Below are 25616 nucleotides of genomic sequence, written 5' to 3' on the forward strand. Positions count from 1 at the left end.
GTCCTGCTAACAGAAAGCTGTAACTGTAACTATGCTGTTACGATTGTAACGACTGCGAGGGCTGCACTGCTTGCAGCGATAAGATATCGATGTACCTGATTTCACCTGACTTGATTTACTAAAAATACACGGAAATATCGATATCTTATACGTATTATTAATATGAATTAAACGTGATTCGTGAGATGGGATAATAAATTTGTATAAAGTTTTACAGTTTTTCCTCTTTTATTTACTATTACATTACCTTTACAATTCATTTTACAATTAGATTACATTGGATAAATTTTAAAATAAGTTTAGTGACAAAAGCGTGCCGCAGTTAGATTGCTTGAGATGTTACCTCTTTAAAGTTAAGCTTTTTAAAATAAAACCATTGTTAAAAGTAATAAAACAAATAGATATCTATCTACTTATTAACATATTTTATATAAATACCTATACCAATCTGAGATTGTTTTTGTCACATTTTTATATTTTCATTTTTTATAATAAGCTCGGTTAGATATCTAAATCTTATCGATACCAAGAACGAATTGACAACCCTGTTAAGCAGTGCTTGCAACGCCGAAGCAGTGCAACGCTGTGCAGCACTGGACCCCCAGCAGATTTCTCGTTTCGTTTCACAAATAAATTGTCAATAACTTTGCCAGTCGCTGGATGCAGGTTGTTGTTTCTTTTTGCCAATATTGTTTGTTGTGCAGCCGCGTTCGCGAGTGTGAGTGAGTGTGCCAGTGTGTCTGTGTGTGTGTGTGCGTTTAAGTGCGGGGCCTTGGGTTGCCCCGAATTGCAAAGATTGCAAATAGAAAAGCAAAGAAAAACGGCCAGAGAGAAAGGCCCAAAGGAAAATTGTGCAATAGTCGCGAAAATCGAAGGACTCGCTGCAGGACGACGACGATGTGAAGCTGCAGGCGGGCGGTGAATCGGAATCAACTACGGAAATCATGTGCCTGGCGGCGGAGCCACCGCAGAAGCAACCGAACCGGAGCAGCACCTCACCCACATTCAACGCCAAGTACAGGCGAAAATGCCTGCTCCTCCTCACGCTCCTCCTCTTCCACGGCTGCTTCAGCGGACTCCATCGGGCGGCCGCCTTCAACTGCACCGCCCACGGCGGCCGCTGTCAGAACGATGGCCAGTGCCAGGAGGACGGCCAGTGCCTCTGCGCCGACGGCTGGCAGGGACCGGAGTGCCAGTTCTGCGGCGGAAAAGTCCGGTAAGTTCATACAAACATCAGGTCACATAAATACAGTGAAACCTCCATATTAGGTCACACAGTTGACCACAGATGGGTGAGAACTTTCACCACCCAGAAAGATCAGCTTCTGCCCAGTAAGACGTGCTGGTAAAGCCATCAATTTCATATCAATTTTTCATTCTGTTTGGTTCCACGCTATTCAGTGTGATCTCCTCTGCCTTTTCGGCCCGGCCTATTTGTGTCAGGCAACGGTTCAGATTCATCTGGTCGGACGGGTTCTTGGCCGGGTTTATCTCCACTCAGCAGTGCTTTCATCCACCATCCACCGTCTCCAATTTCTCCCATTCCTGTCCCCGTTCTCTTTCTCCCATTTCCCTCTAGAAATTCTTTCACCTGCTGGCCGCTTTCTTCGCCTCCTAACGCTTCCAATACGGATTATTCAATTAGTTTGCTTTGACTTTGAACTTGTTTGGGGCAGAGGCTAGTGCTTTTCGGCTTCTGCTTTTGGCCACATTAGCTTCTTCGTCAAATGTTTTGATGGAACAGGGAAAACTTTAGTGTAAGCTTATAGTTCAGTTGCTATATATGTATATATTCCTGAAAGGCAATTACACATTCATAAATGAAAATCTTTATAATAACTATTCGTCATGCGTTTGTATGTTATCGGAGTCAGATACAAAACGCTTTGATTATCTACTGTACAACTTCGTTAAGAAGAACCAAGTAACTAATAAGCAAATAATGGGATATTAACGTATAAAACCAAAAAAAAAACTTTTTCGCATAAATCCCACATACTATTCTAATAAAAACATGTTTGATTCTCCAAACATTAGATAACAGCTTTTTGCCAGGCATAGGGTGATACTTTAAAGTGGAGGGCAAATGCTATACCTTATATTATATAGGTATGTGAGAAGTCGCTGGGCCAGTTTGATTGCTCACGCTTACGCTGGCGTCATAAAGCTTTTGAAATGGTTTGTTTATGTTTCTTAACAACGGCTATTTGCTCGCGGAGCCCGATAAGCGAGCGTTCTATCTTGACAATAATTAAACCCATTCACCTGCCGTGCTGCTGATGATGGGCACCTGGAATTTGCGCACTCGAGCATTGAGGTCGTCGCTTCACCTGCCCCATCATCCAGAAACCAGTTTCCGGGCTCCACCGAGACCCCTGATCCCGGCCAGCGGTTGAGCGGTGGATCGGTGGATCGTCGGATCGCAGCGTTTAGCGAGCCATAAATTCCGGAGCCACACACATGTCCGCTCAATATGAGCAGTGATAAGGACTGGCCTTATCAGTAGTGAGTGTCCGCTTATCACCTGTGAATTTTCAGTCTTTTTGCTTCTAGTTAGAATCGAACCGCTGCCCACGATTCACCAGCTCGAATTGCCAAAGAGAGGCAACTTTATTGCCGGCTTTCTATGCAAAAACTGGGCGCATTCAAACTGGTTTCCAACTCACTCCAAATGCATTCCAGCCCAGTGGCCACATGACGAGGGCGCCTATTCACCTACTCCGGCTCCCGGTGCCGATCCCCCAGCTATGTGGCTCCATATATGTGGCTCCAGCCACACCATCTCCAAAGCTGTGCGTAAGCTAAGCGCTCGAGTGCACAGCGTGACTCACCGGCTGCCAACGAGTGTGTAAATCTATCTTTGGACGACATTGATTTTTCGTGGCTATCGTTTGATATGGCCCCAGGCACGGGCTGCATCCCGGCTGGACGAGTGTTTACTCAAAGTTTAGAACTGGCCGAGACACAACGCCCACACGACGCAGTCCTCTACAGATGCGGTCGCCAAAATAGGGGTTTCTGGGGGGAACAGCTTTGAAACATATAAGAATCTGCATGGAATTTTATGTTCTATTTTATATGGGTATAATCAAAGTCAAAGCCGTTTCAGAACTACTGAAAAATATGACCTTCCCATTCCCATAAATAAGTTTTTATGTCTTTCTGAGTGATGGCACAAAGCTAGAAACCATAAACTTAAAAAATCTCGTTTAACGAGCTGGTCTATTTCATATTTTTGACAAGCCAATATAATAATAACATGGTGACCAATGACGACAAAAATAAAACGATTGATGAGCTAGTCACCGCTTATATGGGGCAACAAGCCAAATTGTACTCTTAAGATAAGCCCCTGTGATTATCGTATAGATAAATAGGCAATTATTAGTGTAGCCACACTGAAAGTGTTTTCCACTAATCAAAAAATCCCATTACTCCTAATCTTGTGGCCGCAACTGTGTGTGTACTATGCGCAGTACTTATCGGCACTTGCTTGTAACGTGAGTCGCATTTAGAATGCGGAAGGCTGCTGATTCCACTTTCTCCGAGTACACTGGCTTGGCTGTGTGAGTTAATTGTTAAAACTAGAACAAATAAACAACTCAAAAGAGTGTGCAAAGTTTCTTCAATTGGTAAGCAATATGTAGGGTTTCACTTAAGGCTCTGGAATATTGCAATTATAATGTCAAATTTAAATCACTTAAAATTGCAATTTTACGCATTTTACTACCCATTTATAATGATTTAGGGACATTCTGTAGTTTTTATCTTTGCAAGCTTAGAAATATATGGAGTATTGCTGGTGAAAACCCATTTTTTATCTGCTTAAAGCTTATAAAGAGTGTTTACCCACTACTATACCATAATCATATAATAGTTAAAACGGTTCATAATTTAACGAATGAATATTTATTTTCCGGCAAACTTTTCGTTGTCATAGAACGAGCAATTGTTCTTTTGACCTTTTAATTTAAGAAACGAATGAAAACGACTATTAATACGGCTGCTGCAACTACAGGGTAGCATTTAATTATCATATAGATGAGTACATAAGTATGTAGAGCGCTGCGTTTTGTATTCGCACAGCTGTAAATTGAAATCAGAGCGACTAAATCAGGGGAAAGCAGTTATTTATAAGCGGATGTGCAAACAAAACACCAAGAAAATAATAAGACAAGACAGACAAAGGAAGACTTTGGCAGGCGACTGGCGGATACCCTACTCGAGTTTCAAGCTCTTAACTTGTCACATTCCGTTCCGTTCCGTTCAAGACTGTCTTCCAGACATATTTCCACTCGTCGTAATCCCCGTTCACAGAACAAAAGCCGCGGGAAACAAATGCCCCAAGAGTGGAAATTGCACAGCGACTTGTGGCCGGTCAACAGTTGAACGGCTTCAGTTCGGACACACATAGTCCACGCAATACGGACGCTGCTTTATAGCAAACTATACCATCTCGCATACACTGTACCCATATCAATTGTAGATTGCAATTGCACTGGCCGGCTGACCGGCAAATTCAATTATCTGCTCACAGCATCGGGCTATTGCCTTTTGCATGTGCAACGGGCGCAGTGGTGCACTCACTATCGCTAAATCGATAGAGGAATTGATTTATATTGCCACCTCGAAGCTAATGGATTCCATATCCACTCTCTCTCTCGCTTGCCATCTTTCAATCCTGCAGCATGTACCACCCCATGGGCACGATACACGACGGATGGGGCAACTATTCGGTGAGCGTCAAGTGCAGCTGGCTAATCGACGCCAGGCATCCGCACTGGAACCGCCGACATAACACCAATCCGTCGCGAACCGCCAACATACGGATCCACCTGCGCGAGTTCGCCACGGAGTGCGGCTGGGATCACCTGTACATATACGATGGCGACAGCGTGGACTCGCCGCTGCTGGCGGTGTTCAGGTGAGCTTCGTCTGCTTTGGCAACATCTTTACTCCATGACTAACCATTGGCTTTCCTCCATTTCGTTCAGTGGCCTTATGTACCGCGGCAACTTCTCCATTCGCCGAGTGCCACAGGTGATAGCGAGATCCGGCACGGCTCTGGTGCACTTCTTCAGTGACGATGCCTACAACATGTCCGGCTTCAACCTCACCTACAAGATGAACGGCTGTCCCTCGGATAGCGATGGTACGATTGTCGTTTACCTTGAGAAAGGGAGATTATAAATACTACTTACACCATTTCAGAGGTGGAGTGCTCCGGCCATGGCAAGTGCCGCGATGGCGACTGCATCTGTGATCCCATGTTCAGGGGTGAAGCCTGCAACATAGCCGCCTGTCCCAACAACTGCTTGGAGTCCAAGAACCAGGGCCATTGCCGCCTTGACCAGGAACGGTGAGTTGGCTCTATATTTTGTACATAATCTGTACATGAAGCCTTTTTTATTATTGTTCATTTTTTGTTTGCTTAACATCGTGTTTTAATATAGTATTCAAAGTGCCCTTAAAGGCATTTGTTATTGTTTTTATTATATAACAAACTCTTTACCGGCTATCTGTAGATAACTTGTCACTCGTCTATATTTAGAATGCAATTACATGCCTGACTAGCTTAACTAAGTGTAAACCAGAAACTAAACTAGAAAAGCGATTAAATACTAATCTATGTGTAAAAAGGGCAAATGGCTTGTTGCGAATTTGCAATTTCTCATTCAATCTCTCACTTTCTTACAGCTGCTCCTGTTACGAGGGCTTTGCCGGCGACGACTGCAGTCAGATCAGCGCCCACGGCGCCTGGTCTACGGTCCACCCGAAGCACTCCTCGGCGCCAGCCGGCAGCGCCTCCCATGGCGCCACCATCTGGCAGGACAAACTGCACATTGTGGGCGGTGAATCGTACGGACGAGGCGAACTAATGAGCACCTATGACTTCAATGGCAACGTATGGGAGACTGTGCAATCGGAGGATGGAAGCGAGGCACCTGACAAGCGATACGGTGCCTCAACAGTGATGTACGGCGGCAAGATCTTCATGTACGGTGGAGTGGTGAAGGGCCACGGCATCTCCAACGAACTGTGGGCCTTCGACGTCTCGGCGCGAACGTGGGCCAACATCTCGGTAAGAGCGGATCCCTCGTGCAACGCCACTGGAGGAACCTCCGCGATGTGCGGACCGCTGCATGTGGTGGGTCACACAGCTACCTTGGTTCCCGGTTACGGGGACAAGAACAACTACCAATACATGGTTGTTATCTTCGGTCACTCTCCAAACTACGGCTACCTCAACACAGTGCAGGAGTTCAACTTTGCGTCACGCGAGTGGCGCATTGTGCCCACCACCGGCTATGTGGTGAAGGGCGGCTACGGACACAGTGCCGCCTACGACTTTCTAACGGAGAAGGTGTACGTCTACGGTGGAATAGTCTCCGAGAGTGAGTCCAGTCAGGTGCTCAGCTCAAGGTTGTATGCCTATGAACCGGCCACGCGAGTTTGGAGCCTGCTGTCTGCGGCGCCAAGTGCGCGACTGCTACACACGGCCAACTTTGTGAACCAGGGACTTATGATGGTCTTCGGTGGAAACACGCACAACGACACCTCGCAGAGCTACGGAGCCAAGTGCTACAGCCAGGACCTGCTCGTGTACGATGTGTACTGCGACTCGTGGCACTACCATCCGATGCCGGGCCACCTGCAGGCGGATCTGGCCCGCTTCGGCCACAGTTCGGTTGTGTTCGAGGACTCGCTGTACATTTACGGCGGCTTCAATGGCCAGCTGCTTAACGATATGCTGCGCTACCAGCCGGGATACTGCAGCTACTACACCAAACAGGAGAAGTGCACGGCAGCGCGACCCGGAGTGAAGTGCATTTGGGATGTGCAAAAGATGCGTTGCATCGCCATTACCCAGGTGCAGAGATCAGCGATCTACGGACGCGAGCAGTACGATTACGTGGCTTGCCCGTCAAAGAGCCGCCTTACCCTTACTTCAGAGTTACTGCACGATGTACACCGTTGCCAGGAACTGGCCAGCTGTCAATCCTGCGTGTCCACCGCCTTTGGTTGCACATACTGCGGAAACGGAGTGTGCAGCAAGGAGCGGTGTCGTGAAACCACCTCAATGGCTTCGGTCTTCTTCGAGTCGTCCACGCAACTGGCCGTGTCCACGGTTAGTCCGCCGCTGAATGCCAAGCATCTGGACTCGTGCCCCATCTCCGAGGAGTACCTGGTGACCTCGGTGTGCGAACAGCTGCATAACTGTCGCGCCTGCTCCGCCAACCTGGCCTGTCGCTGGGACTCGGAGCACAACCGCTGCAAAAGCTACACGTCCTCCGGTGGAATGGGTTTCAACCGGACGCAGGATGAGGTGGCCTGCTCGCCGTCCTGCGCTTCACTGACCAACTGCCAGAACTGCACCGAAGATGAGTGCATCTGGTGCCAAAACGAACAGCGCTGCGTGGACCGCAATGCCTACACGGCCAGTTTTCCCTACGGTCAGTGCCGAGAGTGGACCACCTTCACAGCCAAATGCCGTTCCGCTCCCATTCAATCAACGGCTCTGGCCGTGGGCAGCACTACGGCACTGTCAAGTGCTCAATGTGGCTACTACAACAGCTGCCAGATGTGCCTGGACGATCCGGCTTGCGGGTGGTGTGACAATGGCTCTAACACGGGTCTGGGCAGGTGCGTGGTTGGCGGAGCACTGGCGCCCTACGATGAGACGGAGTGTGCACTGAAGCACTGGTTCTTTACGTCCTGCCCGCGGTGCAATTGCAATGGGCATTCGTATTGCAATGACCAACAGCATTGCGAACAGCCGTGCAACAATCTTACGACAGGAGCCCACTGCGAGAAGTGCCGCACTGGATACTGGGGAAATCCCATCAACGGAGGAAAATGCCAGCGATGCGATTGCAACGGCCAGGGCGTTTACTGTCATCCGGACACTGGCAAGTGCTTCTGCACCACCAAGGGTATTGTGGGCGATCACTGCGAGAAGTGCGACTCCCAGAACCATTACCACGGCGATCCGCTCAAGGGCTCCTGCTACTACGAGCTGACCATCGATTACCAGTTCACGTTCAATCTTTCGAAGAAGGAGGATCGCCACTTTACGCAGATCAACTTCAGAAACTCGCCAGGAAAGCCGGAGATCGATGCGGATTTCACAATTACGTGCAGCGTGCCGGCTAAAATGGACATTTCGGTGAAGAGGGCTGGCTCGCCGGACATGCTCATCTTGGTGGGGGTTAACTGCTCAACGTTCCGTCATCGGTTCCCCAAGACGGACTACCAATTCGGGCATTCGCCCGATGACAACAGCTCACTGACCACGTTCTACGTGTTTGTGCACGACTTCCAGCCCCCAATCTGGATACAGATTGCCTTCTCACAGTATCCCAAGCTCAATCTGCAGCAGTTCTTCATCACATTCTCCTCCTGCTTCCTGCTGCTGCTGCTTATGGCCGCCGTCCTGTGGAAGATTAAGCAGAAGTACGACATGTTCCGGCGACGTCAGCGATTGTTCGTCGAAATGGAACAGATGGCGAGTCGACCGTTTTCCCAGGTGAGTTCTGAATAAGGAAACTTGAATGCGTAGATGCTAATCCACACACATTTTGGCACAGGTGCTGGTCGATATCGAAAACCGCGAAAGTATTGATCTGAGTCTGACGCTGGAGGGCATTGGCCACCTGTCCAAAAAACGCAAAAAGGTAGGCGAATCAACCGATCAGTTCTTAAAATTATTTCCGACTTAGCAATCAAGAAGAGATTATACAAAGCAAGACCTAATTTGGCCTATTGACATTAACAAACTCTACAGTATGTTGTATCTTAATAAACTCATTGTATTTTCTTTCGCAGGAATGCCCTAGTCCCATCGCTTTGGAGCCTTGCAGTGGCAACCGAGCCGCTGTGCTCTCGCTTCTAGTCCGGCTGCCCACGGGTAAGGATTTATACTCATCTTGAACCATATATGTTTCTAACCTATTCAACGCTGTATCTGCAGGTGGCCTTTCGCAAGCGCCTTCTGGCCAGTCCGCCGGTCTGGCTGTGGCCAGCGCCTTAGTCACGTTGGGCAATCCGCGTCGTCCGTCGATCGATCAGCATCCCAAGGAGCCAAAGTCGAAGCGCAAGCAGAGCCAGCACCCAGACAGTTGTACATAATAACCGTAACACTATGCTTACCTACATAAAGAAATAATGATAACGATAATGATAATAATTATGATAATATGTAACTAGCGAATAGGTACGAGTATATAGTATATTTGCCCCGACTTTCTTCTACTAACCACACACAAAAGGCCAGCTAGCAAGTTGATAATCCGCAGTTATTATTACTTTAATGCATTAGACTAGTAACGAAACGAGAATGAAAGAGAGAAACAAACAAACAAATAATAATAATTTTTAGCAAAAGGACATATTTATATACGGTTATATACAATTTGATATAGTTGATAGGTCGAGTAGCGTTGCAATAGTTATAAATGTTTAATTTATTATTTATACCGCGAACGTGCGCTCAGTTCGATGGCAACAGCAGCTGTATTCAAATTATTAATGTATTTTTTTTACTTAACCACATAGCCTAAGCGTGTTGTTAGAATTTATTTATGCAAATTTTGTGAGTTGCCTCGGCAGCAGCTGCACCGTATGCCGCGACAGAAACAGAGTCAAATACAAAAGACATTCAATTGATCTTAGCAAAAAGTGATGAACCGAACAAGAGGACAGACAGACAAAAGCGATAGATACTTGTAAAAGGAGAAGACAGAGCGAGGTGACGGAGAAATGCAATACTGTGTTCAATAATAGAAATATTTCTGTTTTTAATATCCGTGCAAATATTTACAACGCAAGACATAAGTGGATCAAGACATAGACCGAAAAAAGAACAAAACAATGCAAGTGTAAATAATATACGTAAATTACTAACGCTATTTAGATAGTAGTTATACATATACAAATAGCTCTTGATATGAGAACGCGCCCAAAACAAATCAAACGATTAAATTGTACATGCAATCTAGATGAGATCCAACATTTACCAAAATTCCAATTAAATCACAAACTAATCGTAAGGTTTCCTCTTGGCAGCAGCAAACAAACAAAACAGTTGACTACTACAACAGAAACAACTCACACAATTAATTAACTCTATAATTCAAACTAAGACAAGTCTCACCAACTAACTAGATGCACTCTCTGATATACAAATCCAGCAATGGAACAACCTCTAGAATCAAAAGGCACTCGTCGAAAACTTTAACTAACACCTAGAGATCTTTTAAGAACCACACCTTTTAAAGTACACAATCTCCAGTCGAGATGTTGACGATCGCTTTGGTTTAGTAGGCAGGCAATTGTAAATCTGTTTCATTTTTTAAAGACAAACTAATAAAGTCCATTTACGAAATTTAATTTCAATTGTAAAATGCGTTCAAAAAACATACACCTAATATATAAAGAAACAAACTTGCCAATCCAGTTCCATGCCCCCCCCAAAAAAATCGGAAGTAATCGAATGCAACAAAAAACATTTGCGAACTTGTTTGTTATCCCAGAACTAGATGATCCCCGACCGCAGACAACAGCAGCAGCAAGATATACATAGATAAAGAATCATATATTAGTTTATTAACCAATAAAAAGACACTCCAAATGTAAGCAAAGTGAAGTGGCTTGGTTTTCATTACTCATTTCATTACAGCCGCTGCGCTGCGGATGCCAGTTATCCCATGCATTTCACAGAACTTTCACTTTCGCCGGCTCCACGGCGGCGAGGGGGGCTCCAAAAGTTGGGGGCGCGGCTGCATGGCCTGATAAACCGGGTAAATGTGAGCTGAATGTGTATTCAGGTCGAGGTTCGATTGGAGTAATTGTGGAGCTCCGTGGCAGCTCTCTTACACGTACGCGGATGTTGTGATTGGGGTGGCCCTTTCCTGTTTCTTTCTTTCACGGATTGTCTGTTTGACTGCTTTTTGGCCCCCTCTGCTCTTTATGGGCCCATCATTTTCGAACATCTTCGGCAATTTGTGTGGCTTTTGTGTCACGATATCTCCAAGCACCGCATTTAATTTAATGATGACGATTTTATTAATGAAATTAAAGAAGAAAGCCGACGGCAGCGATGGCAAAGCGATGGCAAAAGCGTGCGAAATCCGAAACGAAGCGGAAGTGCTGCCCACCAAAGATCTCCATCAACATCAAAACATCCATCAGAGGCATTCCACGCCCTTGCCTGCATTGACGTCTTCACTATGGAAGCATATATGTTTTTTATATATATTTTGTGCATATCCAAGTTGAGTCAGTCGATGTGCGGGCCAGTTAATTCGGTTTTACCCACTGCCAAGCTAATTCTGGCCCGCGAAGGCCAGCACGCACTAGGTTAAGTGAACGATTGCGCTCCATGGCAAATAATAATCAGCATTAGCCGATCGTTATGAATCAACGCTGGAATGGCCAGAGTTTGAGCCAGAACCAAATGCGCACTGCTCGGAGTGGAATTGGAGCATGAATAAGTGTCCACGTATGGGAGGAGCCCACTGAAACCCCCCCAGCTACGCAGCATATTTCAAAATTCCCCATTAACAGCAGCATAACAACTTTACGAGCCCCAGACAAAGGGTCACACATTAGTTGTTTTGCGTTATTTGAGGCCTGGTAATTATTATATATATTATAGCACTGGTTGTGTTATTTTCAAAGTGCTTCCTAATATTTTCTACCGATAACCGTTCCACTTAAATATTCAATGTTTGTATTGTTTCCAGAGCACTACTAACTTATAGCCAGAAACCTAACAGTCAGTTATATAATTTACTATAAATAATTTGTTTGAAATTCTGGGTAATAAATATAAATTGAAACTTTTAATCGTATCTTTGGGGGCATACCTTCGAATAGTTGGTAGTTAATACACCGGCCTTGCAGCCTAACCCCCAATGCGTCAGAGGCTTTTAATTCACTTGGAGCTCGGCTGCTTGGGTTTTGGATTTTGGCAGTTCGTGTCGCAGGCGCAACATGTTCGATCGAACCGCTTGGAGCCGTCTTGGCCAACTGGGGAGCTACTAGGCCAACGCGAAGACTTGCAAAAGCTCAAATGCGCAACGCCCGCCGTTGAGGTTGCACGCGAATTTGAATTGCCGCCGCGGATCAGTAAAAATTTCAAAAACGCGAGAGTTTTTTGCCCAAGTGATCGCAGTGAAAACCGAATTTGGCACAACAAAAAAAGTCCAACTCTGTGAGCCCAGTGAAATTCAGTGAAAATTTGCTAATTCCATAGCATTGGCCAGCTGTGCACCTGGATTAACGCACAAACCGCTGGAAATTGAAACCGAAACCGAAAACAAAAGCAAAACCATAACCGAATTCCTAAGCGAATAGTTTCACTTTTTATTGGATTAGCCGCAGCAGCATCCGAATTGAACAGGTTTGTTGGGCAACCGAGGGTGTGGATCCGTGCGGGGCTAATTGAAATTGAATCCGAGCTTTAAGTGCTGCTCATAAAGGTGTCAAAGGTGGCAAGTCAAATAGTCAAAGGGGGCTTCAGCTCAGCATCTCAATCTTAACGATTGAGCCTACATACGCTAATTGAATGCTCAAGGTGAACTATTGGCATTTACGATCGATCGTGCCTGGTGGCTTCTCGATTCTCCGAAAACTGGAATAACCAAGTAAACAACGCATTCTGTTCAAATATTTTGCTCATTACGAAATTATGTCAGAGTACTGGGCTTTTGAGCTCCCCACACAAAAGTTCGACATGCGCAATTTAAACGGCTCTAAAACCCAAAGAGCCAAAGAAGAAACGACATTAACTGCGCCAGTCCAAGCCGAACCGTTAGGCGTAAGCCCAAAAAAACCATTTCGCAAGTGTGGTCTAACTGAAGTTAACTGTAGCTGCAACTAAAGAAGTTGGCAATAAGCCACCAGCCAAGGGAAAAGAGCCAAAAATACCTGTATGACTCGCAGCTTGACTTTAAAGTGGAACATTTTCGCTTGCTGCGTTCCCAGGGGAAATGGAGATGGCTCATGGGTTCAGCACTGGGTCGATCCAATTAAAGATTAGGGAACTGACTCTACAGGCTGTGACCTCTGTCGATCTCTTACTTAACTGCCTGATTAAGTGCGACTGCGTTAAAAAGTTGGCCATAAAAGGGAAGAGGTCATGGAAAAGGCCAAATATGCAGATAGATGAGTTTATGATGTCAAGGCTTAGATGTCGAGCTTTAAAAATGTTTTTATATTATTTATACAATACTATTTGGTCATCAATCAGACTAGTCAGATCGAAAAAGCTTTGAATTTTAAAGATCTAGACGCACAGTTCAAGTTTTAATTGCTTGAACTCAAATTCCGCGTTCCCAGGGAAGTGTGTTACAGCTTGAGTACTCGCACTCACATATGTAATAGGATTATAAGTATTACCGTCTGAAGTGCGTTAGACGCAAAGCCTCCGTGAAATCCCTTCAGTTATGCAGCTCCCCAGCTCCAATTCTCCGTAGACTGACATGTGGCCTCATTTCACCAATCATTTAACTTTACACTCTAGTAACTTTGCACTGCACTCGGGCAGGGTCAAGACTTCCCTCGCAGGTCGGCCAACCGAAGTACCCACATCCCATTAGCCACACTTGACTCCTCCTCAATGACAAACGATAAGGCCGAGAGCCAAATGTTGAGGTTTTTCGAGCTTTTTTTGCATGCGAGGTGAAATCTTTGGCAGGCGCGCCCAAGTTTGGCCCAAGTTCAAGTCACCAGGCTTTCATTTCGCCTCTGTTGCAGTGAAAATGTGGCTGGCCTGGTTTTTGCAAAAAACACATGCAACAAGCCAAAAAGCATACAAACGTGCTGTTTTTTTTTGGGCTTTTTTCATTTCGGTTTTTCCGCCGCCAGTTCCGTGTTGAAATTTTCATTGTGGATCGACCAGGTGTTGGCATGTTTTCATGTTTGGCCAATTGCAAATGCGGCCACCGGCCATTGAGAAAATGATTCACACAGTTTTCACCCAAACCAAAGTAATAATCAAAAGACTTAGGCCACAAACTTTTTTTTTTGTGTTGCCTGATGGTCATTTCGTAGCTTTAACCGCCACGGGATGAATGCATTATATAATTGGCCGGGCATAATGAGGGAAAATCCTCGGTGTCATTAAAGTGGCCAGGGAGTTGGCCGCATCTGAGCCATTTTCAATGGACCGGAAAACGCACGCTCGCACACACGGCGCAAAAGTGAATTTTAAAGAGAAGTTAAAAAATAAATAAAAATAAATGATGTATAAAGTTGACTGGCTGTTTGCTGTGGGCTGTGTGTTTCGTTGCCCGTTTTTGTTGGCAAAGTGAAAGCGCAGCGACGTCAGCGACAGCGGCAAAGTCTGCGCAGATTAATCACCCGGCCGTAAAGCGAAGACAGTTGGGCTCCAAAAAAGAAGCCAGTATTCGGATGGGTTCGTGACCCCTCGAGTTTATACCCATTATACCCATTTTAATCCCCACATGTTATGCAATCAAATCGCTTCGAATTCTTTGCCGCGCCCCGAAAAGCAGATGCAAATGTATGCCTAGCTGATAGTGAAAGTGCTTAGCTAAAAATTCGAGTCTCACGCCTTGTGACGTCAAGCCATCGAGCTTAGCAACCATATACCACTCACGCACTCGAACGATCTCTCTGTCTTTCTGTTGATTTTTACAGCAACAGCGGCTGAAAACAGGAAATTTTTTGGCAACTCTTGGATGCCCGAAAATGGCGCACTATGATCAACGTTGGCTGAAGCTCTTCTCCGGCTGCCTTTTCCTTCTTTTGCTGGCGCTGCAGGTTTCGGAGGCCAAGCGATCAAATGGTGAGTGCACTGAAAGAAAATGTTAAGTATTCATACTACCTGTACTACCAGTATTTATAATTTTTATATAATATATAATATAATAATATATCATAAAAAACCCATGGCTCGTCAGTCAAGTGAAATTCCTTCTCTTTTTTTGCCGTGTATTGCCAAAATGACGGGGTTGCAAGTCAATGACTTCTCGAGCCAGAACATTATCATTTTTTCTTTGCTCTTATTTTGGCCAAAAAGCAGTCATTGAACTCGCAACGGGCGAATGTGGACCATTTGGTGGCTCATCAAGTGGCAGGTTGCAGCTGCATACTTAACGTGACGTGTGGAAATTCGTAATTCGTAATTCGTAATTCGCGATTCGTGTAGAACTCGGTGTGTCTGGGTGGTGTGAAAAATGGCACGCCATCATTAAAAAGCGCTTAGCAGCAAAATGCGCCGACCACCGTTAAGTTGCCGCCAAAAAAAAAAAAACAAAAAAAGAACTGCGGCAAAAGGGAAACAAAGCCAGTCGGCTTCTAAGTGCAGCAACCACTGTGTCAGTCGGTCAAAAGAGGTCCCAGACCCAGACCCACTCCCAACTCTGGCTCACAATAGGCCAACCATTCTGGTGGTACTTACCAGTTTGCCGCTTTGATTTCGTTTTCGTTACGGTTCTGTCTTGAACTCGTTATACACGTCTGCCATTTTTCCATTCTGCCATTATTTTTGTTTTGCCGAGCGGAAACGAAACGAAAGACTTAAGCGACAAACTCGATTTGGCCTGGGTGGCGAGAATATGAGTGGCCGCGGTTTTTCTGCTTGATTATCATCATCATCATTGGCCAGCTTTAATTGCCTGCTGCCCCAACGGCTTTTGCTGTTGTTTTTCACTCGCCACAGAAAACGAAAGCCATTTTCATTTCTTTTTTGATTTTGCGGCCGTCTGTTTGACCAAACGGCAAATACAAATTGATGGTCAACGCGAGCTGGAGGCGCTGCCAAAAAAACTTTCATTCAATTTCTAGCGAAAACTCCAGAAAAATAAAAGCAGCGACCGACCGCACAGAAAGTCAGTGAAAAGTAAATAAAAATAAATAAATATTTCGGATGAGCCGAGGCGGATGTGCGGCGAAAAAAAAAGAAATCCACGGTGATAAGTTCAGCGATTACTCAGCGGTTCCACAGCCGAAACTTGTTTACCAAACGCATGCTCGCATATACCGAAAAAATTACCTTAATTGAGGGCTTTTCGGATCTTATTTCATAAGGAAAACGAAACTGATATGACAAAAGCAACGCTGGTCTTTCTCATAACACTACAGTGTCTTCTACACTAAAATGCTCGGTACCCTTATTGCCTTATGGTTGACAGTTGCATAATGATGCATTAAATATATATCGAAAGTGCATAGGAAGTGACCAGCAATAACGACTGCAATTGACGCAACCGAAACTCAGCTGTCGCAACCCCGAAGTCAGCGTTGCGTGCTGGACAGCCAAATGGAATTGGGGGGCCAACTAGGGGGAGGCATGAGGCAATGGGGGCGGGATGATCACTCACTTTAATTGCATAAGCCCGTCGAGACAATGGCCTGGCTCTTCCCGCAGCAGAATGCTCAGAGCATCCGAGCCCATTTGAAGCGAATTGCTTATACGCCTCGTGGACAAGCTGTGCGCATACAAAACGCTCGATTCAAATCTGACCATGGAGCAGCCAAAAAAACATTTGAAAAACAGCTGCAAATGGCGGGCACTGTAACAACAATTTCAGCAATGCCGCCTTTGGGCACTCCATTTTGTATATTTAATTTCAATTTTGCAGTTTTCATAGACGGCGCGTTTCTGTTCACCGCACGCGTCACGTCCTAAAAAAAAATAAAAGTGAAATTGTCGTAGCTGGGACTCGTCGGTTGAATAACACGAAAGTGTGTCAGACTCTTTTTCCTCTCTCTAAAAATAAAGTGGAATAAAAAACTATATCATTTTTAGTTAGGAATGAGAGAAAAGAGCCATTTCTTGAAGAGCTTCCGCTTGCATAGGTGTTAAAGTAGAAAATGTAGTTGAATAAATAAGATTTATTTACTGAAACTAATTCACAACTAATTCGTTTTTTGTTCCTCGTTAGTATAAATCTATTTAGTTTATAAATTACTGACTAAATGAATTTTCTTTTTAATGAATTTCCTTTTCTTTATAGCCAATCTTACGGCCTGCCAGCACCTAAGGCGCTCGGAGTCGCGCAGAGCGAAAGCGCTTGAAGGATCCTCTGTACGAGTGCCGCGATGCCAAAAGAACGGTGACTTTGATGCCGTCCAGTGCCAGAATGAAAAAGCTGGACGGGATTGCTGGTGTGTGGATGACTACGGTGTGGAGCTGCCCGGCAGTCGAAATGAGACGCGATCGGGAGTGGTGTGCTCTGAGCCGAAGCATTGTGCCGCCTCCGCGTGCCGCATGTTCTGCCCTTCGGGATTCGCCAGGGATCCGGATACGGGATGTTCCGTGTGCCGCTGCCGGGATCCCTGCGATGGACTGGAGTGCCCTCGTGGCCAGTCCTGCCAGCTGCAGGAGGTGCAGTGCAAATCGGAGCCATGTCCACCACTGCCCACGTGCAAGAAAGCCAGATCGCTGGCCAATCTCTGTCCCGCCGGATTGCCGCTTGCCATCGACGATACCGTGCGACCTTTCCTTTGTGGCCAGGAGCCGGGAAAGCCGCAGTGTCCACCACTCTACCAGTGCCTGGTTGAGTCCGGAAACGACTACGGAGTGTGCTGCCCCAGTGCGTTGACCTTCCAGAAGCCCGGCATCTGTCCAGCTGCCGATCACTCGCAGTACACCGAGCGAACGGGCTACATGTGCGGTTCACCCTGCTCCCACGACTTGGAGTGCCGGAACATGGAGAAGTGCTGCTTCACCAAGGGATGCCAGTTCAACTGCCAGCAGCCGGGCAATATTACAGGTTGTCACCAGGCCAAGGCCTTAGCCGACATCCTGTCGATTAATGAGCGCGAAGGACGCGGCTATGTGCCCGAGTGCAACGGTCCAGGTGGTCAGTTCTCCCCGAGGCAGTGCTCTAGGAATGGACTCGTCTGCTGGTGCGTGGATCCCCGTACCGGACACAAGATCAAGGAGACCATGGGTGCGGCGAACAATGTGAACTGCGATGGTTGGGAGAACATGATCAGCAGGTCGTATGCCAGGAGTTTCCAGATGGAGCAGTGCGACACCAACATTTGCGCCGCCGTCTGCGAGTACGGATTCAAGGTGATTTGGACTTAGTTCCATAGTCTGGTCTCTTCACTAACCTTGTCTTAATATCTCCCTAGAATGACCACAATGGCTGTCCCACTTGTGAGTGCTCTGAGCCCTGCGATGGCTTCAAGTGCTCCATTGGTTCCCACTGCGAGGTGGCCACCGATCCCCTGTGTGAATCCGGCTCTTCCCTGTGCGCCTCCTGGCCCGTCTGCAAACCTGATCTGGTGTACTCCAATCCCTGCGATGTGGGAACCCCACTTTCGGACCCCGCCACCGGGGAGGTGATGTATTGCTACGAGGATCGTCAAGGACGCAGCTTCCAGCCCACAGCCTTCTTCGAAACTGAACCTGAATCGCAGTCGAAGCAGGGTCGCTCCATGAGCAACAGGATTATGTGTCCGAAGCAGTACAAGTGCACCAAACTCCATCGGGAAACGGAGAATGTGTGCTGTCCAGTGCCGGAAAAACCAAATCCAACTGAGGAGGCAGCGGGCACGCATCAGCAAACCAGTAAGTTTACCTCGGACTTCAAATAGTACTCCAATCTAAACGAAATCTGTTTACAGTGTGCGAGTATCTGAGGGACTTCTCCGAGCGCATGGAGGGCACTGAGGAGGGCATGCAACTGGCGGTTCCCTCGCCACGTTGCACCACCGATGGCGACTACGAGGCGCGCCAGTGTCAGTTGAAGAAGGTACGGGTCACCCGCGCCGAACAACGCAAAATTCTCGAGGAGAATACCATTAGGCGCATGAGGATGCTGCTGGCCAGTGCTGCTCCTGTCGCCACCAAGCGATCTCGCCGGGATTTGGAACGCCTGAAGCTGTACCGCGTGGAGGACAGTGCTCTGAAAGTGCAGGTGGCTGCTCCTGTCATGGGTCGCAGTGCCAAGGTGATCGACATGGGTGCAGATCGTCAGCAGGGACTGGGGCAGCTCTTCGAGACGGAATTCAAGAAGGTGGCCTCGGCAACCAAGAGGCCGCCGGAGAACGAGAATGAGCTCGTGGAAATGGAGGTGGAGCAGTGCTGGTGCGTGGATAGCTTCGGCACGGAGATTCCCCGATCTCGTGGCTTCAATGTAAGCGAGGATACCTGCCGTATTCTGAGGGAGGACTTGGACTGCCTGGATCTCACCTGCCGCATGGGTTGCGAGTACGGTTTCTCCCTGGATCCGGACACCCGTTGTCCGGCCTGCCAGTGCCGGGATCCTTGTGAGGGTGTGACCTGCGGCTCTGGAAAGGAATGCCGCGTGGTGGACGTGAGCTGCGAGGGTGAGTACTGTCCTCCAGTGCCCGCCTGCTTGCCCAGGAAGCCGGGACAGTGCCCTTACCTGGTTCCTCCGGGTCCCGACAACCTGGATGCCAATACCTGTGCCTATGAGTGCCGCACCGATGCCCATTGTGAAGGAGCCCGACGCTGTTGCTCCAATGGATGCGGCACCCAGTGCGTGGATCCTCAATTGAAAACCGCCTGTCAGCATCTGCAGGCCATTCAGCTGCACCAGAGTTCCGAGCTGGGAATCCCCGCCCGTCAAATGGCGGTGGCCCAGTGTGACCCAAGCAATGGCAAGTGGGATCAGGTCCAGTGCTCACCCGATGGTCACTGCTGGTGTGTGGATGATCAGGGTAAAATCCTACCCGGCACTAGGGTCAAGTCTCCACAAACACCTAAATGCCAGGAGAACTCCAGCTTCGCGTGCCCAAAGACGAACTGCAGCCTGCAGTGCGAGAGTGGCTACCAGATGGACTCCAATGGTTGTGCCACGTGCCAGTGCAGAAACTACTGCAATGAGGTGAGCTGCTCCCCGCACGAGGAATGCCAACTGATCTCTGTGGAATGTGTGGACAGCCCGTGCCCCAAGATGCCCATATGTGTGCCCCGAAGGGCGTCCGTTTGTCCCGAGGGTAATCCCCTCCAGCAAGGCGACCTGGACCTGAGCTGTGGACCCCACAATGAGCACGAAGTGTGCCCCACCACCCACTCCTGTCAGCTGAATCCGGTCAATAACCGGGGTGTTTGCTGCTCCAAGACCCGCGATGTTTGCTTCGAGTCCATGGACAATGGCTGCCTGGCCACTGGGAAGTCGGAGAGGAATAGCACTCGCTACAGGTTCAGTCCCAAGGCAAACAAGTGCCTGCCCGTGGTCATCGACTCCGAGGCACCCGCCTGCCAGACCAAGAACCTCTTCCACAACGAACTGGCCTGCAACTCCGTGTGTCCAGGTGGGATGGCAGTCTCTCCTTATGAATTTGGAACTTCTCGTTAATCCTTGTATTTATCTCATCCACAGTGCTTACGCAATGCGAACGCCTGAAGCTGAAGAACAGCCTGGCTGCCCAGCGAACAGGACACTCCTCAGTTTGGTTCCAGCCGCGATGTGATCCCGTCACCGGCCACTGGAGTCCCGTGCAATGTTTGGGCAAGCAGCCCCAGCCCATGGACAGGCACACGGAGATCGTCAGTCGCGCCTTTGCATCCGAACCAGCTGCATCCGCTGGCGAGGAAGCGCCCGGAGTTTGCTGGTGTGCGGACAAGAAGGGGGCTCCTCTCAAGGGAACCCTCACCCGGGAAAGCGAACCCATCTGCAACAGCCGACAGGCACGTAACCGCAAGGCCTTCGATGCGGGAGATCCTCTGATGGAGCAACTGATTGCCCAGCTCACCCAACTGAATGATGTCGCCAGCGAGGATTTGGATTTCGATGAGCTGGAGGCCCGGATTTTGCCTGCCACCGCCAATGCAGCGGAGTCCAGCGTTACGGAGAGGGTGCTAGAGCTGGCGAACTCCCTGCTGGACTCTCAGTTGTCCGTGGAGCAGGCCACCCTGAAACCCATGGAGCTGAAGACCACACGTTGTCGTGCTCTGGCGGAAACGGCACCATTCCCGGTTAGTTGCGATGAGGCGGGAGCCTTCCGTCCGCTGCAGTGCAACGGCAGGAGTTGCTGGTGCGTCGATGCGGCCGGAAACCAGCTGCAGTCCACCCACGTCTTTGGAGCTGGCGATCGTCGCTGCAGCCATGTTCCCATCGAGGCGGTGGCCATCGAACTCCATCTGACCAACAGCAGTGGGCGGAGTGTAAGGAATGCCTACGACACCATACGGCGGGAACTGCAGCAGCTACTCGGCGGCGAGTCCGTGGAAAACCTGCGCGTCCAGGAGAACTTCGATGGATCCGCTATCGTCCGCTTTGAGCTGCACAACGAGGCCAAGGTGGACTTGGCCTTTGCCATCGAGGCGGCCATTTCCGCCGGCGACTTCCGCCTGGCGGGCGGTCACTTCCGGCCGGACTTGACCCGCTCCCACTTTGTGCACCGCAGTGCTCATGTTCCAGTGGCTCAGGCGGCCACCGCCCAGGACGAGTCCATCCAGCTGGTGCTGTTCATTATGGCCACCAGTTCCGCCTTCCTGGTCAGCATATTTGTGGTCTACGTCATGCTGAAGCGGAACCGGAAGCTCAAGGCGGCGAATCCCTATTTGAAGGGTGAAGGAGGCGACAAGCCTGTGGACTACTCCGCACCCATCTTCGTGCTGGCCGCCGACATGGACAGCAAGAAGGGGTTCACGGCGTAGGGCTTCCGTTGTTGAGTTATCTAAATCAATTTGTAAATAAAACAGAGCAAATTTAAGATCTACTTTTAGGGGGGAGGAGATCAGAGGCCTTGATTCTGCCCCAACTAAGCCAAAAGGGGAGTGCGACTAGAGGGAACCCACTTTCGAATACTTATCGCATATGTTCTAGCAACCTAAGACGATTAATTTATGAATAAAGCTTTAAAATCGAATAAATTGTTTCTTTTCACATAGGGATAAGTTCTTAAAACACAAACGAATTATCTGTATCTATAAACGTCTTCTAATGAGAATAATAAAAAGAACGAACGTGTCAGCAAACAATTTTTGATTTTAATATTTAATAATACAAGACATAATTGTCCGCCTGTATGGTATCTTTCTTTGTAGCTGTAGATCAAAATGATCGATCAATCGCTATCATTACAATTAGCTTCATGAGTGCACCTCTTGTGCTACATAAAAGTATAACATTAGTAAATTTTGGCTTCATTTCATACAACTCGAACTCAGTTTTGTGTTTTCTTCTTTTGTGTATATATGTATGTATATATTGTGTAGAACAATCCCCGCAGAGGAAAATCGTTAGACATTGGTATAACTATATATTGTTCATATGTTTCTTGTATATGTGTATGTATGGTTGTGTATATCGTATGCTACGTGCTCACAAAACAGCCGGACTTCAAATGGAATTCCGAGCTGCTATTCTTTGTGTCTTGTTAATATACTAACAAAAATTGTAAGTGGCTTAAAATATATTCAGAGTTCAGATCGATAGATAGAAAAATGCAATACTCGTGGTTACAATTGGAAATATCTGTTGATTTTTGATTTGGAAAATGCATTGCTTACATGTAGAGTGGTTCGATGGACTTAAAACTTAGTGTTTAGCTGAATGCGGCTACGAGAATGTAAGATCGTTGAGCATAGAGAAGACTTGGTTCCGTCTATTGAGCAAATTGGATTAGTATATTATGGGCTTAAACTACTTGCACATGCAATTAAAACGTTAATATCGTAAGACTCGAGTGCAGATTGTTCAATATCATGGCCAGCTCAAAGTCGAGTGTGTAATGAGTCATGACTGGATGAGTGTGTGCATCCAAATGGAAGTTTCTCCCGCTGTTCGTGTATACGAGGCCCTATACGCCCCTAATATTTGGTTACGTGGTTAGTTGCTATTCATAAATTAATGCTTTTCGTGTACGTGTGTATATATAAATCTTGTAAAAGAACAAAACGTTTAGCAGCCAATTTCCCAAATTAAATAAACGACTGAATAAATGGCCGCCAGATGCGCTTACAACGAAATGAGTCAGGAGCTGCGGCCAGGGATGGATTAATAGGATTGTTTGGTTGGACTCGCACTTTTTGGACTTTTTCTCTACCCTTTACTTGCCAGCTCCGCCAGCTGAACCGTTGTTATTGCTGCGGCTGTTGTTGTTATTGTTGGCATTTCGGAACGGAATCGAGGCGCGCTGATCCTCCATGCGGCCGCTCTGGACCTTCATGATCAGTGAGAAGAAATCCTCGTCGGGTACGGTTGCTCCGCGGCCGGTCTGCCCACGTGCGGCTCCTGCAGCAGCAGCCTCTGGGACGGATCGCGGTGGTGCCTCCGCCTCTGCGTCCATGGTGACATTGGGGCGCGGTAGCTCGGACCGCTGCTCCTCCAGCCGCGAGCCCTGACAGCGCATAAGCATATCCAGGAAGTCATCGTCCGGCTGCTGCGTAGTGGTGGCACTCCTGGCGAGCGGCCCATGTCCAATGGCTGACGGATTCGCCGACGACGGCGACTTGAGGCCAGGCAGGTTGGTGGGATCCACGAACAACGAGTTCTGCTGCACCAGCGGCTTGCGTGTGGCGCCAGTGGCCATCGCCGGAGCTCCGGCGGGATTCACCTTGATTGAACAGCGCTGGTCATCCATGCGCTTTGATTGCGACCGCGAAAGCATCTCGAAGAAGTCGTCGTCCTTGGCTTTACGGGTCGCCTGTGCTCGTTGCTTCTCCTCCTGCATGCGCTTTCCATCGGGAGTGATCTTGATCAGGTCCAACTGCTCCATGCTCTGGCGACGAACGCGTACCTGGCGGGAAGCAATTAAAGTAATAAATATAGCTATGTATCTTCTCAGCATGTGTTTACACTGAAAGTTTAACGATGTGTTTTGGTACGCAGTATAAATATTTACCCTAACATAAAGGGGCAAACACTGCAAACAGCAGGTGTCGACTTCGAAAAATAGAACAAACTGAATGCCAATATTGTTCAAAAATAACTCAGGAATCGTTCATATTGCTTAATGTAATGTTTAAAGCTTCGGCATGTAAATATATCGCTTGTTTCTCTTACCATTCTTCCTTGGGAGTTCTCCGATCCGTCCGACTGATTTCCGCTGGCCGAGTGATCGGAGGCTGTGGATCGAGCCTCCTCCTCGGTGGGCGATGGCTCCGAGTCGGGCATTCCCAGCAGTTTTCGCAGATCGGAGATGTTCACTCTGGCTGTGCTTTCACCCACCGGATCGTGCAGCTCCTTGGCCAGTTGGAGGTGCTGTTCCGCATACTTCAGGGCCCGCTCATGGCCACCGATGGCAGAGTGGGCATTGCCCAGTGACCAGCAGGCCCTAGCCTCACCAATCCGATCACCCAACTCCTGGGCAATGGCCAAGTGCCGATTGTGATACTCGATGGCAGTGTTGAACTCGTGCAGCAGCGTGTAGGTGTTGCCCAAGCTGTAGCAACTTTGGGCCTCCACTTCGCGCTCACCCAGCTCCACGGCCAAAGACAAAGTGCGTTTGTAGTGCTCGGCGGCATCCTCGAATTGTCCCAGGAATATGTGCGAGTTGCCCAGATTACTGTTGGCCCTTCGCTCCGCCGCACGATCACCAAACTCCCTGGCAATGCGCAGTCGCTCCTGATGGTGCTCAATGGCCGCCTGGAAGTCGCCTAGAAGGTAGTAGGTGTTTCCTAGATTGCCACAAGCTCGTCCTTGGGCGCCACGGTCACCTAGATCCCGCATTAGCTTTAGGTTTTCCTGGTAGAACTCCACGGCCCGGGTGAGGGCCTCCTTGACATCGTCGCCGAATTTTCCCGGATTTCTCTGGCCCAAGTGTTTGCCCTTGGCGTGGTACACATTTCCCAGATTGTAAAGAGCGCGTCCCTCGGACAGCCGATCTCCCAGCTGCCTGGCCAGCGTAAGATGCCTCTCGCAACAGATGGCCGCCTCGTCGAAGCGGCCCATTACTTTTAGTGTGTTGCCCAGATTACCGGAGGACTTGGCCTCGCCCAGTCGGTCATTCATGCTCTTGGCCAGCGTAAGATCGTGTTTGTGGTACTGCATCGCCTTGTTGTAGTCGCCCAGGTAGAAGTAGGCGTTGCCCAGCTGGGAGTAGATGGCAGACAGAGTGCGCAGATCCTCGGTTCCGGCCTGAATGGCCGCCTGGAAGAAGGCCACGCCCGCCCGGCAATCGCCCGCCTTGCAAAGGCGTTCGCCTTCGAGGGCCAGTTCCAGGCACATACTGGATCCTCCGTCGGATCCGGAGCCCTGCTGGGAGTTGCCGTCGTGTGAATTGGCTCCTCCTCCACCTGTTCCCAGTCCCAAACTGGACACATTCTCCGCGGACGCGGAGAGCGAGGACATTCTGCTGCGAAGTCTCGCCTTTTTCTCGCGATGCTCCTTTTTGAGGGGCAGGTGTTCCGAAAACTGGGAGTTGTCCACTTTGCGGCGATGTTTTTCGGTCAATCTTTGCGGTTTTTAGCTAGCCTCAAGCTGGTTTTCAACTGCTGATGCGTAAAATTAGCTTCGACAGGTGAAATTTCAGCAATTAAGCGATCTTTTGTACCGTTTTTTGACTAATTAGTGCGTTTCTGATTCACGACCAGTGTGACCGGATGGGTTCGATGTAAAATACCAAGCAGATTAGAAATAATTACCAACTTCATATTGCAGGCCGTTAGATTTAAAAATAACATCTGTTATATTTTTAGTGAAGTCAAATTTCAAATTTCT

At 48.2% G+C, this 25616-nt stretch overlaps 3 protein-coding genes across 3 annotated transcripts; 2 read left to right on the top strand and 1 right to left on the bottom strand.

Moving 5' to 3' along the window:
- The first annotated feature begins 591 nt into the window (after nucleotides 1-591).
- Nucleotides 592-10640, top strand: LOC122620224 (attractin-like protein 1). Its single transcript, XM_043797595.1, has 8 exons — nucleotides 592-1216; nucleotides 4688-4924; nucleotides 4995-5152; nucleotides 5212-5359; nucleotides 5698-8527; nucleotides 8589-8675; nucleotides 8827-8908; nucleotides 8972-10640. Exons 1-8 carry the CDS (start codon nucleotides 945-947, stop codon nucleotides 9127-9129), a joined length of 3972 nt encoding a protein of 1323 aa, XP_043653530.1. The 5' UTR covers nucleotides 592-944; the 3' UTR covers nucleotides 9130-10640.
- A 1450-nt stretch (nucleotides 10641-12090) lies between these two features.
- On the top strand, nucleotides 12091-21763 carry LOC122619672. The gene is made up of 6 exons (XM_043796730.1): nucleotides 12091-12403; nucleotides 14665-14812; nucleotides 16986-18049; nucleotides 18112-18550; nucleotides 18607-20262; nucleotides 20331-21763. The coding sequence occupies exons 2-6, from the start codon at nucleotides 14716-14718 to the stop codon at nucleotides 21608-21610; spliced, it is 4536 nt and encodes a 1511-aa protein (XP_043652665.1). The 5' UTR covers nucleotides 12091-12403; nucleotides 14665-14715; the 3' UTR covers nucleotides 21611-21763.
- Nucleotides 21764-22202: 439 nt separating this feature from the next.
- LOC122619523 (G-protein-signaling modulator 2) lies at nucleotides 22203-25502 on the bottom strand. Its single transcript, XM_043796506.1, has 2 exons — nucleotides 23961-25502; nucleotides 22203-23694 (listed from the first exon to the last, which is right to left on the bottom strand). The coding sequence occupies exons 1-2, from the start codon at nucleotides 25245-25247 to the stop codon at nucleotides 23005-23007; spliced, it is 1977 nt and encodes a 658-aa protein (XP_043652441.1). The 5' UTR covers nucleotides 25248-25502; the 3' UTR covers nucleotides 22203-23004.
- Between the last annotated feature and the right edge of the window lie 114 nt (nucleotides 25503-25616).

This window comes from Drosophila teissieri, chromosome 3R (assembly GCF_016746235.2).
Source record: "Drosophila teissieri strain GT53w chromosome 3R, Prin_Dtei_1.1, whole genome shotgun sequence".
Taxonomy (NCBI): domain Eukaryota; kingdom Metazoa; phylum Arthropoda; class Insecta; order Diptera; family Drosophilidae; genus Drosophila; species Drosophila teissieri.

Coding starts and splice junctions, on each gene's coding strand:
- LOC122619672 (XM_043796730.1), top strand. CDS start 14,716: ATGGCGCACTATGATCAACGTTGGCTGAAGCTCTTCTCCGGCTGCCTT. Junction 14,813..16,985: donor GGAGGCCAAGCGATCAAATG/GTGAGTGCACTG, acceptor TTTTCTTTATAG/CCAATCTTACGGCCTGCCAG. Junction 18,050..18,111: donor TCTGCGAGTACGGATTCAAG/GTGATTTGGACT, acceptor ATATCTCCCTAG/AATGACCACAATGGCTGTCC.
- LOC122619523 (XM_043796506.1), bottom strand. CDS start 25,247: ATGTCCTCGCTCTCCGCGTCCGCGGAGAATGTGTCCAGTTTGGGACTG. Junction 23,695..23,960: donor AGAACTCCCAAGGAAGAATG/GTAAGAGAAACA, acceptor GCTTCCCGCCAG/GTACGCGTTCGTCGCCAGAG.
- LOC122620224 (XM_043797595.1), top strand. CDS start 945: ATGTGCCTGGCGGCGGAGCCACCGCAGAAGCAACCGAACCGGAGCAGC. Junction 1,217..4,687: donor TTCTGCGGCGGAAAAGTCCG/GTAAGTTCATAC, acceptor TCAATCCTGCAG/CATGTACCACCCCATGGGCA. Junction 5,153..5,211: donor CTGTCCCTCGGATAGCGATG/GTACGATTGTCG, acceptor ACACCATTTCAG/AGGTGGAGTGCTCCGGCCAT.